General features: G+C 41.6%; 1 protein-coding gene across 1 annotated transcript in view; it reads left to right on the top strand.

Annotated features, from left to right (window-relative positions):
• The window catches only part of NR3C1 (nuclear receptor subfamily 3 group C member 1), a 65,538-nt gene extending 54,340 nt beyond the window's left edge, over positions 1 to 11,198 (top strand). Inside the window, exons 7-9 of the mRNA XM_035338441.1 lie at positions 2,364 to 2,494; positions 5,336 to 5,493; positions 6,428 to 11,198. Of these exons, the coding sequence (XP_035194332.1) occupies positions 2,364 to 2,494; positions 5,336 to 5,493; positions 6,428 to 6,580 (442 nt within the window). The 3' untranslated portion in view covers positions 6,581 to 11,198. The remainder of the gene's footprint in view (positions 1 to 2,363; positions 2,495 to 5,335; positions 5,494 to 6,427) is intronic.
• The last annotated feature ends 1,245 nt before the right edge of the window (positions 11,199 to 12,443 follow it).

Below are 12,443 nucleotides of genomic sequence, written 5' to 3'. Positions count from 1 at the left end.
TATAAAACCTTCATACAAGTTGTTGAAAAGCTTGGCAGCTCAATAAATCTTAGGCTTCAGGCCATCACTGGGTGTTTGGAGATTGTAAAAAACTGCGATTTTGTAGCTCTGTTTTCCGTGACCTGTGACTCAGAACACACTTTCATTGCAGTTGGCACTAGGACTCTGTCAGCTTAAAGCCTCCATTTGTGTCCCATGTACACGCAGTTACAGTGAGGAATGCACAGTTGCGTTCATCAAGTAGCAAATGACTTTTCATTGTGGCCTAGCTTTAGAAAGAAGTTTTTGGAAGTTACATGTTTTAGGAATTTGATTATGTTTACACTGCACACCATCTTAGCTCTTTGCTGTTCTTAGATTTGAAGTCAGCTACTTGATTGCATTTGTCCGTATAGAATTACATGCCACACCAAATACCCGTATTTGCATTATTTGAACAGAAAGAAAATAACCATTAATTACAGTTTTATAGGCAAAGTTTAATCAGTTCTCTTATTCCCAGAATTTTTTGAACATTCTTTTGTAACTAATTCTGTGAAATCTGTATTGTCTGATTTTCAGAATACCAGCAGCTCATTTACTGTTTTTTTTTTCCTCTGTTGACTGGGCTGTACTGAATGATTCAGCAGCGTTGAAAACCACATGCTTTTATCAACACACATCCCACACACATGCACACGTATGTTCAGTGTAAATTACACGGGTCTCATTCATCTTAAACCTTGTGTGTTCTTTTCTGTTTACAAAGGCAGGGGAAGATTAGATGAGTTTCAAAGATTAGTGTTTCAAATCAGCCTAGGGTTGCAGTCACTGGGGCAGGATCACTACCGAAATGATAACCTGCCATTAGCCAGCTGCTCGAGTCCCAGCTGATGTGGATGGCAGGCCTTGCAAAAATGCTGACCCGTTGTGCTATCTGGCGTAGTGCTCTTTCCCTGGCAAGTTGTCTGGTGTCCCCCAGGCCTCAGCACTTGCTCTGCTCCCCCAGCAGGGGTTCCTGGGCTTGTTTTTGGGGTACAGCTTTCAGTCCTCAATCTCTCTGGGTGGCCAGGGCTGGCGGTGGTCAGAGCTTTGCCTGAACACCACGCAGTCGGTGCAGCTCTGTGCCAGATGCGCCCCGGGCAGGGGGTGTACGGGGGGTGTTGGGGTCTGAGGGGGTCTCTGAGGCCTTTTCCCAGGCCTCGGCAGCACCGAGGGCTGTCCCTGCAGGCAGCCCCCAGGCACTCAGGCCTGTCGCCCCCCAGGCACGGTGCTGAGCCCGGCTGTTGGCTTAGACCTGCCCGAAGGCAGGCGGGCTGTGTTAGGCTGACCCATTTCAAAATACTTATTTTAACCTTTTGCCCAGAAATGGTAATACTTTTACATGAGGAAAACTGCTGAGCCCTGACATGGAATGTGTTTGAATTACCCAATTGGAAATCTGTGAGATGCCCTTTGATACAGCCCAAAGGGGTTAGCAGATCTTTTCCAAACAGCCAACTGGTGTACGTATGGCTTTGTGTCAGGTGCCCTGAGAGACACCCTACAACTGAGCACCTTGGTTTACTCCTACTTCACGCGTCGTCTTGTGAGCGCCTTCTATCTCGCTGTGACTCCTTGGTTGTTGAAGTTTGACATGGCGCGGGTGTTTGAGGCCAGGGATGTACACGTGTGTGGAGCTATAGATACTGCTGGTCTGTGAGGCACTGCTGCAAGTAGTCCTGTCACCTTTCCGAAGGCAGTGTTCAACAGCTTGCCTTCCTTCGGAAATGGTGGGTGTTCTGGACTCATGCTCAGTTTTAATATGGTGTAAATGGCTTGTATTTCTCTCTTGTTGAAAACCATTCTGAATTCCTATTATTCTTAGGTTTTTGCACCTTGAGAAAGGTGCGTGTTTCTTGTTTTGACTTAGGGTTTCTTAAGATGCTTTCCAGCATGCTTGTGAGGTTCTGTTATGTGTTTTATTATATGTACCAGCTCTTGCAGGGCTAAGGAAAGGAGAACTGAAAAATGATAGCAGTTTTGGAGGAAATAATTTCAAAAGCAAATTTTTCTCTCATACTTGGATTCAATATTCTTGGATTCAGTTTTGTTTGTTTCTTTGTTCAGATTGTAGTATTGAATAGGAGATGTTGAAGGATGTTGATCTGTTAGATTGCGTCCAGGGGAGGGCCACAGAGATGCTCGAGGGGCTGGAGCACGTCTCATTCATGAGAGTTCCCCGGAGAAGACTGAAGGTTCTTTTGCTGTAAGACAGATAAAAGTACTTAGCTTGACATCTGCGGCTGTAGCCCCCACCACTTCTGAATGAAGCATGGAAAAACTTAGATTTACAATCTTTAGATGCCTACACGCTGAACTAATTTTTTCTGCTTATTTCCTAGGCAGAGAATGAATCTACCCTGTATGTACGAACAATGCAAACATATGCTTATGGTTGCCCGGGAGCTATCACGGCTGCAAGTCTCATATGAAGAGTATCTCTGTATGAAAACGTTGCTTCTCCTCTCTACAAGTAGGTGAATAGTTAAATACCTATGTGAACCATCTAAGTTTCACTTGCCATGAAATGTGTGTGTATAGTTTTATACCATGTTAGGTACCTGATAGCAAATCAAAGTCACAACGTTCTGCTTGGCACCTCACTTTATGGGCTTACTGAAGAAAGTTCTGCTTTTAGCAAATACAAGACATTCGTGCTAAGATACTATAGATTGTATTCAGAACTTCGCAACTCCAACAGAGAGGCCTAAACCCCAGACTAGCTGAGCAGTTAGGGATGCAAAGAAGTAGGCAAAGCTATGACAACATGCTCATTTAAAAATAAATAAATCTGTGGGCAAGTTCTGATCCAGTTCTGATCCTTCCAAAAAAAGTTCCTGAACTGTCCCAGAAGATATTTAAAAATTGTTAAATACAACTGTGTATTATATTACAACAATTGTTAAATGCAACTTTGCACCAGTATCTAAAAACTAAATGGTGGGTTTGTGATCGATATCCAAGCCATTTATATAGCGCACTGCATGGTGGTTGTATATGCCTTTCAGTCAGCTGAGCTAGAGTTAAAACAAGTCACACCTTAGTAAAATTCTGTTGTCTGTATGGCATGGGAGGTCAAAGCAGAGCACCAGAATAGTCCCTTCCTGGACTGTACAGAAATGCTCTAATACAAAACACTATCTAAACAATTTTACAGTGTAATTTCTCTTTGTGTTCATATTCATTAGTACCTGGTGATTCTTTTTCCTCTTCATGCACTGTATTGTTGTGACTCCCTGATGAGCCTCAGATTTAACCCAGGCTCAGCTACAATCCAAAGACTTAGCACTAAGACTCTTGTGTGCGTGCATACGGGTAGGTGTGAGCCGACGACCCTGTCTTGCACAGTTCAGTCTGTCTGAACAGCCGAAGCTGTGTGCCTGTCTGCACTGCATGGGGACTGGTCAGCCGTCATGCTGATGCCCTGAGTCCTGGAGGGATGAGAAAGCTTCATCTGAGGCAGGGACTGTAGTTTTCCTGGAGCCTTCACTTCTTCTGTTAGACAGATTATTATTATTTTTTTAATTTTCATTTATTTTTTGAATATAATGACAGGTATGGGAGTGTGCCTCGAAAGTATCCAGTAAAAGCAACAATGCAAGAAAAGATTTTTCATCACGATCCTTCTACATGATTAAAAGTAAATATTTTTTAGAAGCTTGAACAGCACCAAGGGCTCAAATGTTCCTTGTCTTTATAAGGAATGTTTATATTTACAGAAACATATAAGGGATGTTTACAAGGAGTAATAGCATTAACTCTTGTAAACAAAGCATCCTGAAAGCGGGAGGATCTTGTAACCAGCCCAGGACGTGCTGCAAACCCCTGGGTGCTAACCGGGCACCAGCGGGGTGTGGGTGGAAGCAAGGTGCCATGCTAGCACCTCCCTGCGCTGCTGGAGCCGGCAGCAATGCTCCCGGGCTGTTCACCTCGGCGGCCTGGCAGCCACCCGGCCAAGCTCCGCGTGCCAAGCCCCAAACTGGGACAAAGGATCTTTTGAAAAGAAACTTCCACAGTGCTGCTGTGGGTTTTGTAAGAGCTTGAAACTTCGCTCAAACGGAAGATTTAAAGCAGTTTTTTAAAGTCTCTCCCAAAAATTCCTGAAGTGTTTTGGATGTAAGGCAGGCCAACTTTCCTACAGGAATTGGAAATTTCCTTAAAGGAATTTCCATGTCAGAAGTGGGAAGGGAGCTGCGTTAGCAGAATTGAGCCCATTCACAAGTAATGTATGACGAGTGTTGGCATTAGCCAGCAGAAGGCTTCTTTGTTGTATTTACGTTGAAGGACAATGCGTTCTCACATTTCTTCTCAAGTACACATGTTGTGTAAGCGGTACACTGCGGCACTTCTGAAAGTTGAATAGCTGAAATTTGTATAGTTTTTTTAATCCATGAGCTCACAGATTTGATTTTTGCTTATTGTGTATGCTTTCCAAGAGACGAGGAAGAAGAGGAGGAGTAAAACAGGAATTCTGTGCAGGTGTAGACACACAGCTCATACGCAGACGTACCTCGCAGACCTTTTCCATATAAATCAGTGAAGGAACTGTTGGCAGTGGCACGTTGTCATCTTCTGTGTAGGCAGGGCAGATAAAACACTTCCGAGTAACATGGAACAGATGCTGACAGTGCAGCGGGGGTCATAGTTTCTAAGGAAGGGATTATGCTTTCGTGGCCTCTTTCCACTCTTCCCTCCCCTTTTCCTTTCAGTCTGCTTTGTCTCTGTTTCCTCCTCTCCCTGTAGCTCTTTTCATTCACTTCACCAAGGTGATCAAAGGCTTCAAAGCCAGCACTTTGAGGACCACTCGAGTCCCTGTGCCTGATGCATCCTGATGCATTTGCAGTTTACTTGTCCTTGCGTAGTAGGAGCATGTAGGCACAGGGGCTTAACCTTGACCTGAATTGACTGAATATGCTCCTTGGTCCCCGCTCCTTGGTTCCCACAGCTTCCCACATGGTGAGAACAGGAACTCCCAGCCCTGGTGGTTCTTTGTCAGGGCTATTCCAGGCCTTGGTGGTGTTACCTCTCTGCTCTGGTTCTCTTCCCTTTATTTGTTTTTGGGTTACCTGTGTTATTTTTTATTACTATTTTTCTTTTACCAGCAGTCCTGTGCTGTTTGTTCAACAAGTCATCTGTCTCGGTTGCCTCTCTTCTTTTCCTCGTCTCTCAGCTGCCATTTCATTTTGTAAATGAAAACTCAGTCCTTTTAGTCCTTTTTCATTTGATCATTTCTGTGTATTTAATGTAAAGAAGCTTAAATAATGATGCAGTTCATAGGTATTATATATCTTAAAGGTTCATATCAATGTTACAGTTCCTAAGGAAGGCCTGAAGAGCCAGTCTTTGTTTGAAGAAATTCGTATGACATACATTAAAGAGCTGGGAAAGGCCATAGTGAAAAGAGAAGGGAACTCGAGCCAGAACTGGCAGCGATTTTATCAACTGACTAAACTGTTGGACTCTATGCATGATGTAAGTTCTTCAATGAATGCTGTAAAAGTTCCAGATAAATAGTCTGGGTATATGGCAGTAATCTCCTGTACACGTTTCATTTAAAAGATAAATGTGGGGACTGGGAGGATGGAGGTGGTCGTGCTCTCCTGGTGTCTAACTAGCCTCACTGGAAGAGGTGAACTGTGTGCTTCCAGAGCACCTTTGCAGTGGACTCCATGGCAATCAATTCTATAATTTATATAACTTTAATTAAAAATGTAGTTTTTAAAAATGTTGTTGCTTTAAAATGGAGGAACTCTGCTATTTTAAGTTATTTTGGAATAGTAGGGGAGATGTTTGTGTTAATGTTTAAAAGCAGGATCAGCTCAAAGCAGACTGTTGAGGAATCTAGGGAAGTGTTTGAAATTGCATTAAAATAATGCATGAGTGCTGTTTTAGTAGTGGTCTGCTTTTGCAAGGAATTTCAGAATTCAGGCTGTTTCCTTTTGCAGCATGTACTCTGAACTGTGCATAGTACAAAGTAATCCAAGAGATGTTTAAGCTGGATAAGGCAAAGGAAATTTGAAGACGTCAATTTGTTTCCTATTAGTTTACCTAACACCTGGAAAGATCACGTGTAGCTATTAATGAATGTCATATATATGCCAAAATGGGAATTGATACAAAATGTCTTCAGTCTTTGTAAAGACCTGGCACGATCTGTTCACTTGTTTTGTATCAGAACGGCATTTACAAGACTTAGTAATTAGGCTGAGGATAAGTGAACTTGTCTGCCCTGCACTGCAAGTGTTATCTGCAAGCGTGAGGAGTACGTGGGGCATGTGGCAGGACTGATACCACGCTGGCCCGTGCCGTGCAGCCTCGGCAGAAGATAGGAAGAAGGAAGGATGTAGGTTAATAGTGCTTCTCTGTGCATTCGTGTGAAAGTAATTCTTTGCTTTATCACTCGTAGGTGGTTGAAAATCTTCTGAGCTTTTGCTTCCAGACATTTTTGGATAAATCCACGAGTATTGAGTTCCCAGAAATGTTGGCAGAAATCATCAGCAATCAGATACCAAAATACTCAAATGGAAATATCAAGAAGCTTTTATTTCATCAAAAGTGACTGCCTTAATACAAAAGGGTTGCCTTAAGAAAACGTCAAATGATAGCTTTTTTTTGCTTTTTTGTAAAGAAAAAACCTATCAGACTTGTTAATTTTGTCCTTGCAGCGGTGTTTCTTTTTGTAATTATGCACTACATGTGGTTTACAGAGGGCCAAGATTTAGGCTATAGAAGCAGCGGATTTCTCACATTTGATACGTAATTGGGGAGAAAAGAAAGAAAAATAAATCTTATTTGTCAGAAATTATATTTCTCCCCCTGTACAACATCAATGGATGCATCAAAACCACCGGTGACAAGATCTGAGGCTGTGTTATGAACATTCTGCTAATTAATTTCTGCAGTTGGCTGGAGACAATTTTCTAGGCTTTTTTTTTTTTTAGTAAAGTGTTTTGGATTTTCTTTTTTTTTTTTTTTTTAAAGTTAAGGTAGCATTTTGGTTTATGCATGTAACCTGAAGAAAGTTTACAAGTGTATATCAGAAAAGGGAAGTTGTGCCTTTTATAGCTATTACTGTCTGGTTTTAGCAATTTCCTTTAACTTTATATACCGTGAACTAGGCTTGTTCATTTTTTCTTACATAATTTTTTTGTAATACTTCAAGATGCCTATTGTACAGCTGGTTTTTTAAGGTGGGGCAGCTCGTAGCTTTCCTAAATGACCTCTAGACATTAATCCTTGAGTATATTCATGTGAAAATGGGTTGGGCTTTTCTAACCTAATAGCTTTCAACTGTCAAGGTGACCATAAAAATTTGGCATTTTTTAAGGGCCAGGGTGGGTGGGAGAACACTCTCAAATCTAATTTAAATAGATGCGAATGAAACAAATACTTTTGGTATATGTGCAAAAGCGTTGGATATGCAGATTCATAGAAAATTAACCCAGTCCTAACTGGTTGTAAATGAGCAGGTTATTTTATATATTAAAAAAAAGCCTGATTTTTTGCATATAATGCAACAGCCATAACGATAAGAGTCATGGGCTGCATTGATGCCAAGAAGATCAGTCCTGACTGCCCATCAGGAAATTTTCAGGAAAATATGCATAGCTTAAGAAAAGTTTACTTCTGTGCGGAGAAACTCACATTTTCTATACACTTAAACCTATCATCATACAGGTATATATGGAAAAATATCAGTGACTTAAGAGGCAGACATGTAATTATGCCCAGTGGTTTGGTTTTGTTCTGTTTTTACTGTATCGATTCTAGAACTACTTTCTTCAGTGCGATGTTTACCTTCATGCAGCATAAAGCAGAGCAGCTGCGCTGACTGACTGTAACTCCGGATATACAGACTCCGAGCTCGCGTGGTTAGAGACCCATTTTCACATCTTCACCTGTCACTGAACTGGTCCATCCTCTTTCCTGGAGGGCAGGAAAACTCCGCTACTGATTTCGTGGTCTTAGAGTTGTACGTCGAACTTTGTCTTTGTAAGGCTGCATCCATTCATATCAAATTACTAGCGTGCCATAAATTTACCATAGGTCTTGTGAATTTCTCCTTGTTGCCATTGATAGCTATATTTTAAAACGTTTAGAAGCTGTAGTAGCCTTTTCTATGTGCACCTTAACAATTTTCTGTATCTCAAAATTTAAATATTTACTAAGCCACTCTAAAATTTGATTTTTACTCAAAGTGGCCAGATTATTTGTGTAATAGAAATGAGAAAAATCATCTGATAAAATACAAAACCTAATATATTTTTATATTTAGTTATAGTTTCAAATATGTATAATCGGTATATTCGCTGATCTGAGAAAAGAAGGGAAGGGCTACTGCAGCTTTAAAAGCAATTTATTAAATGATTGTAAAATAGCTTGTATAGTGTATAATAAGGATGATTTTTAGATGACAGATTGCTTTATCATGATACATGTAATTATATTTTTTGTAGGGGTCACAAATACGCTGAATGGTAACCCGTACAAGTTGTGGTTTGTCTGGAGGCAGTACTGAAGGCGCTGACATTTAGTATCCAAAGACATACTCTGTACAGAAGGAAAACTGTGTTCAGTGGATGTTGGTAGGGTTGGATTTACATTTATCAAATCACTGTGTAAAAATTCAAGTTGGACCTGGGATGGAAGACTCCTATCTGTATGTTTGGTTACCATTCATGTTTCATTGCTAAATCAGACCTCCGCTGCAAAAAATGTAAGCCGTCAAGATGCGTATGTGCGCGTACATACACACACCTCTGAACATATGGGGTTAATTTCATATACAGCCTCACGTACCACAGCAAAAACAGCTTGAAAAATTGGGCAATAATATGCATACAGGTACCAGCAATATGTAAATATAGAGCATAGGTTGTTCACAATACACTAGTACGTTTCTATTCAACAAAAGTTTGTTTCCAAGTGAAATAGGAAACTAAATTTTCATCCTTTCTTAAATCTTTTTGAATGTTATACCTATTAAAAAGATACTATATTCAGTACTTTGGAGTAAAATATCATCTTTAATAAAAAAAAAAAGTAATCATTCTCTTCTCTTTGAATGATCTGTAAAGAGTATGTACATTTTGTAACAGTTAAGGTAAACTTCAGTACTTCAATTACACCTTTCAGCCCAACTCAGTGGAAGTATTTACGTGACCTGTTTGAGATACAGATAGGAGTTTCATACTGCTTGGTTTCAGATGGGTTCTTTAGTTAAAAGGAAAACTCTTCTTACTTGGAGAACGTTGAGAAACTTTAATCCCCAGGGAGCTCAATGGGAGCTTGTGTGGAAGCGCGAGTTTGTGCGTGTGCAGGCGTGGGTGTGCGGGCACGTGCACACGTGCAAACGCTGGGTTTAGCATTTGTATACGCAAAGATAGCTTTTTGTTTTTTCTTTACCAGCAGAAAAGTAACTACGGTGACCGTGAACAAATTACAATCTTGAGAGAATTGGAGAACACAGAAGAGAGGCTCTCTGCCCCTTTTGGTCTCTGTGCCTGTATATTCATTTTTAGTTTATGGGTTTAAGGAAAAAAAGGAAACTGTGATGTTAGAAGAAAGCGTTCATGCTGTACATGCTGTTAAGTTTTAAACTTCACAATTAAAAATATGTATAGTGCTTTAGTAAGCAGTGAAAAGTACATGTTGTGTGTATCAGTAGTCCTTGTAGCACTGGGTAGTATCTGCACTCTGGATAAAGCAGGGAGAATTGTGACTTCTGTCTCTTCAGTGCCTTATCACATAGTGCATGCATCTGACCGAGGGACACCCGTGGGCAGGTCAGGACACATACGTGCTGCGTGGTGTACATTGCACATGAAACACGATAGGAATGGCCTTACATAGGACAAGCCAGGGAATGGGGTTGGAGAGGGATAAACTGTAGATTTTGCGCAGCGTGGTTATCACCCAAAGCAAAAATGCCAGAAATCTCAGATTTTATTCGGAGCTTTGCAACTGGAAAGGAGGGAGGGAGGGCGGCTGGGAATCGGTGCCAATTTAAGCTTAGGAATGACCTTGCCATTTTCACAAAGAAAGGTCAAAAATAGGAGGAAGTGCCTGGATGAATGTCAGCTAAGTCCTGTTTCCCACAGTCGTACTTCGGTGGGTGAGGACTTCAGGGTCATACCTTCAGAGTGAGTTTTTTAAAAGATTGTATGTATTATATTCTAGTTAAGCTCTATCCTTAGTCCAGTCTGCAACCAGGTGTTGCTGAGCCATCGATGTAACATAGGAACCAAATTTTCAGGAAAGGAATAGAGCCTCTTTAAAACAGCGAGGCATTTGTTTTCTGATGAAAGGCTGTGTGTATGAAAATATCCCCCACCTCCAAACTAACTTGCATAACAGCATAGAGTCAACAGCGTGTCATTACTCTATTTTGTATATTAAACAAAAGATATATAATGGGGACAAATCCTATATCATACCGGTGTATGGCATTATTAAAAAATCATTATTTTTATCACAGTAATTTTAAACAACATAAAAAAATTAAACCAGTGACTCCTGTTTAAAAATAAAAGTTGTAGTTTTTTATTCATGCTGAATAATTCTGTAGTAACAAGTCTGTAGTTTTCACCTACTCAGTGAAATGTTGGACTGTAAAAGCTTGTGTGGAATTGTTGAACATTTATTTTTTCATTTAAATTTGCTGTTCTGGTAATACAAAGCCACACATCTGTACAGAAGTTGCAGTAAATGTGAGCCATTTACAGCAATGCCGAATAATGGACAGAAACCATATAATAAAATTCTGCTTTTTTCATTAAATGGCTCCAAAATGCTTTTGTAGAGTTTTTGCTGTGTACCTGACAAAGATTGCTTCTGATGACTGAATCAGTTCATCCGTGTTGTGTTCATTATGCACGTCACATGCAAAAATTATTTATGCTAAAGCTAATTGCTGCTGTAGTTAAGTTCTGCAGTGAGAGAATTTCTGGTAATTAAGTTCAGATTAACATTTTAATCAGAATTCATTGCTTACATTTACCGAACTTTGCCCAATTTGCCATTGAATTCATAACTTCCATTTTCTGGAGGGGAAACTCTGCCACAGTTTTCTAATGAAATTAACTCAAAAGCAGGTCTGTGCATCCGATCAAATGGACTTGTGCACGTACCGGATAGCAGGAGCTGGCCAGGACTTTTAAGCTAAGAATAACAAAACTAGATGTATGTAGGAAGAAAAAAAGTTAGAATTGATTTAAAATGTCTTTTGTTACTCCAGTGTTCCTTAATGTTTTGAAACTTGCCAGGCTGTTGATGAAGGCTCCTTACGAAGGGAGGTGCTGGCAGCCGAGCAGTTAGTGATAAAAGGCAAATAAAAAGCGATAGAAGCGTATTCTGCGGTTCTGTAAATCACCAGAGCGTTAGGTGGGCACACCGTACATCTCCACGCTGCCGTGCACGACGCCTGCCTCCCGGGCTGCGCAGCCTGAGCTCGGTGGGGCTGAGCCCTTGCACTGCCAGCCCCGCAGCCACCTTCGCATCCTCCCTTTGAGCTGGGGCTGCTTTGTCCCTTCGTGTGTCGCTTCTTTAAAGCCTGCCTGCTGGGTCACGCTGGAGGCTGTTGCAGTGGTGCCGTGGAGTACTGCCGGGAGCTTGCACCATGCTGTGGGAAGGGAAGGGAGGTGGGGAGCAGCCGATGGAGGCGGAGGATGGGGCTGGAGCCATCCAGGTGCGAGCACCCTGTGGGGACAGGGACGCACTGTGGGACCTGGGCAAGGGGCAGTGGGTGCGGGTGGGCTGCTGTGGGCATCGCTGTGGGACGGGGCCATGCGGTGTTTGTCTGTTTCCAGCAGAAGGCCGTGACCAGACCTATGAAGAAGTATTTCCTGAACCAGCGTGGCCGAAAAGTACCTCTCTCAGACCGTGGATTGGCGTAAACACGGCGTGCTCGGTGTTCAGACACCTCCAGACCCCAGAACAAAAATCTGCTTCCTGCCTTGTAGCCGAGCTTTTAGCAGCACATCGTCAGTAAATAAAACTGGGTTCTTCTTTCCTCAACAGAGCTCACTGCTTTACCCCACTGGATCGCAGTGTAAGATTAGTGCCGTAATAAAATCTACTTTAATTGCAACACAAAATGCCAACTTCCCAGCAGGGAACGATTTGTTTGAATGTTTGCAATTAAAACAAAGGCTTACATAAATTTCACTTTGGTTCTTTTCATGCTCTGTGTCTGTAGATTGGGGTTGGATGCAATACAAGAACAAGATTTATGATAACTGCATTTATTTGTATAACAATTGTGAAAAGACGCTTCAAGGGGGTACATCAGATATTAAGATAAAATAACTGCTTTCTGACCAGTACCGAGTCCTTGTCTCCAACACGCTTCGTGGCAAAGTACAGCAGGTACCGGACGTCCCCGTGCTCCACCTGACATTGGCTTTGGCCCATTGCATTTCCAG

This window comes from Oxyura jamaicensis, chromosome 13, assembly GCF_011077185.1.
Source record: "Oxyura jamaicensis isolate SHBP4307 breed ruddy duck chromosome 13, BPBGC_Ojam_1.0, whole genome shotgun sequence".
NCBI lineage: Eukaryota > Metazoa > Chordata > Aves > Anseriformes > Anatidae > Oxyura > Oxyura jamaicensis.
The sequence above is the reverse complement of the archived record's forward strand: the minus strand, read 5'-3'. Positions and strand labels throughout refer to the sequence as shown.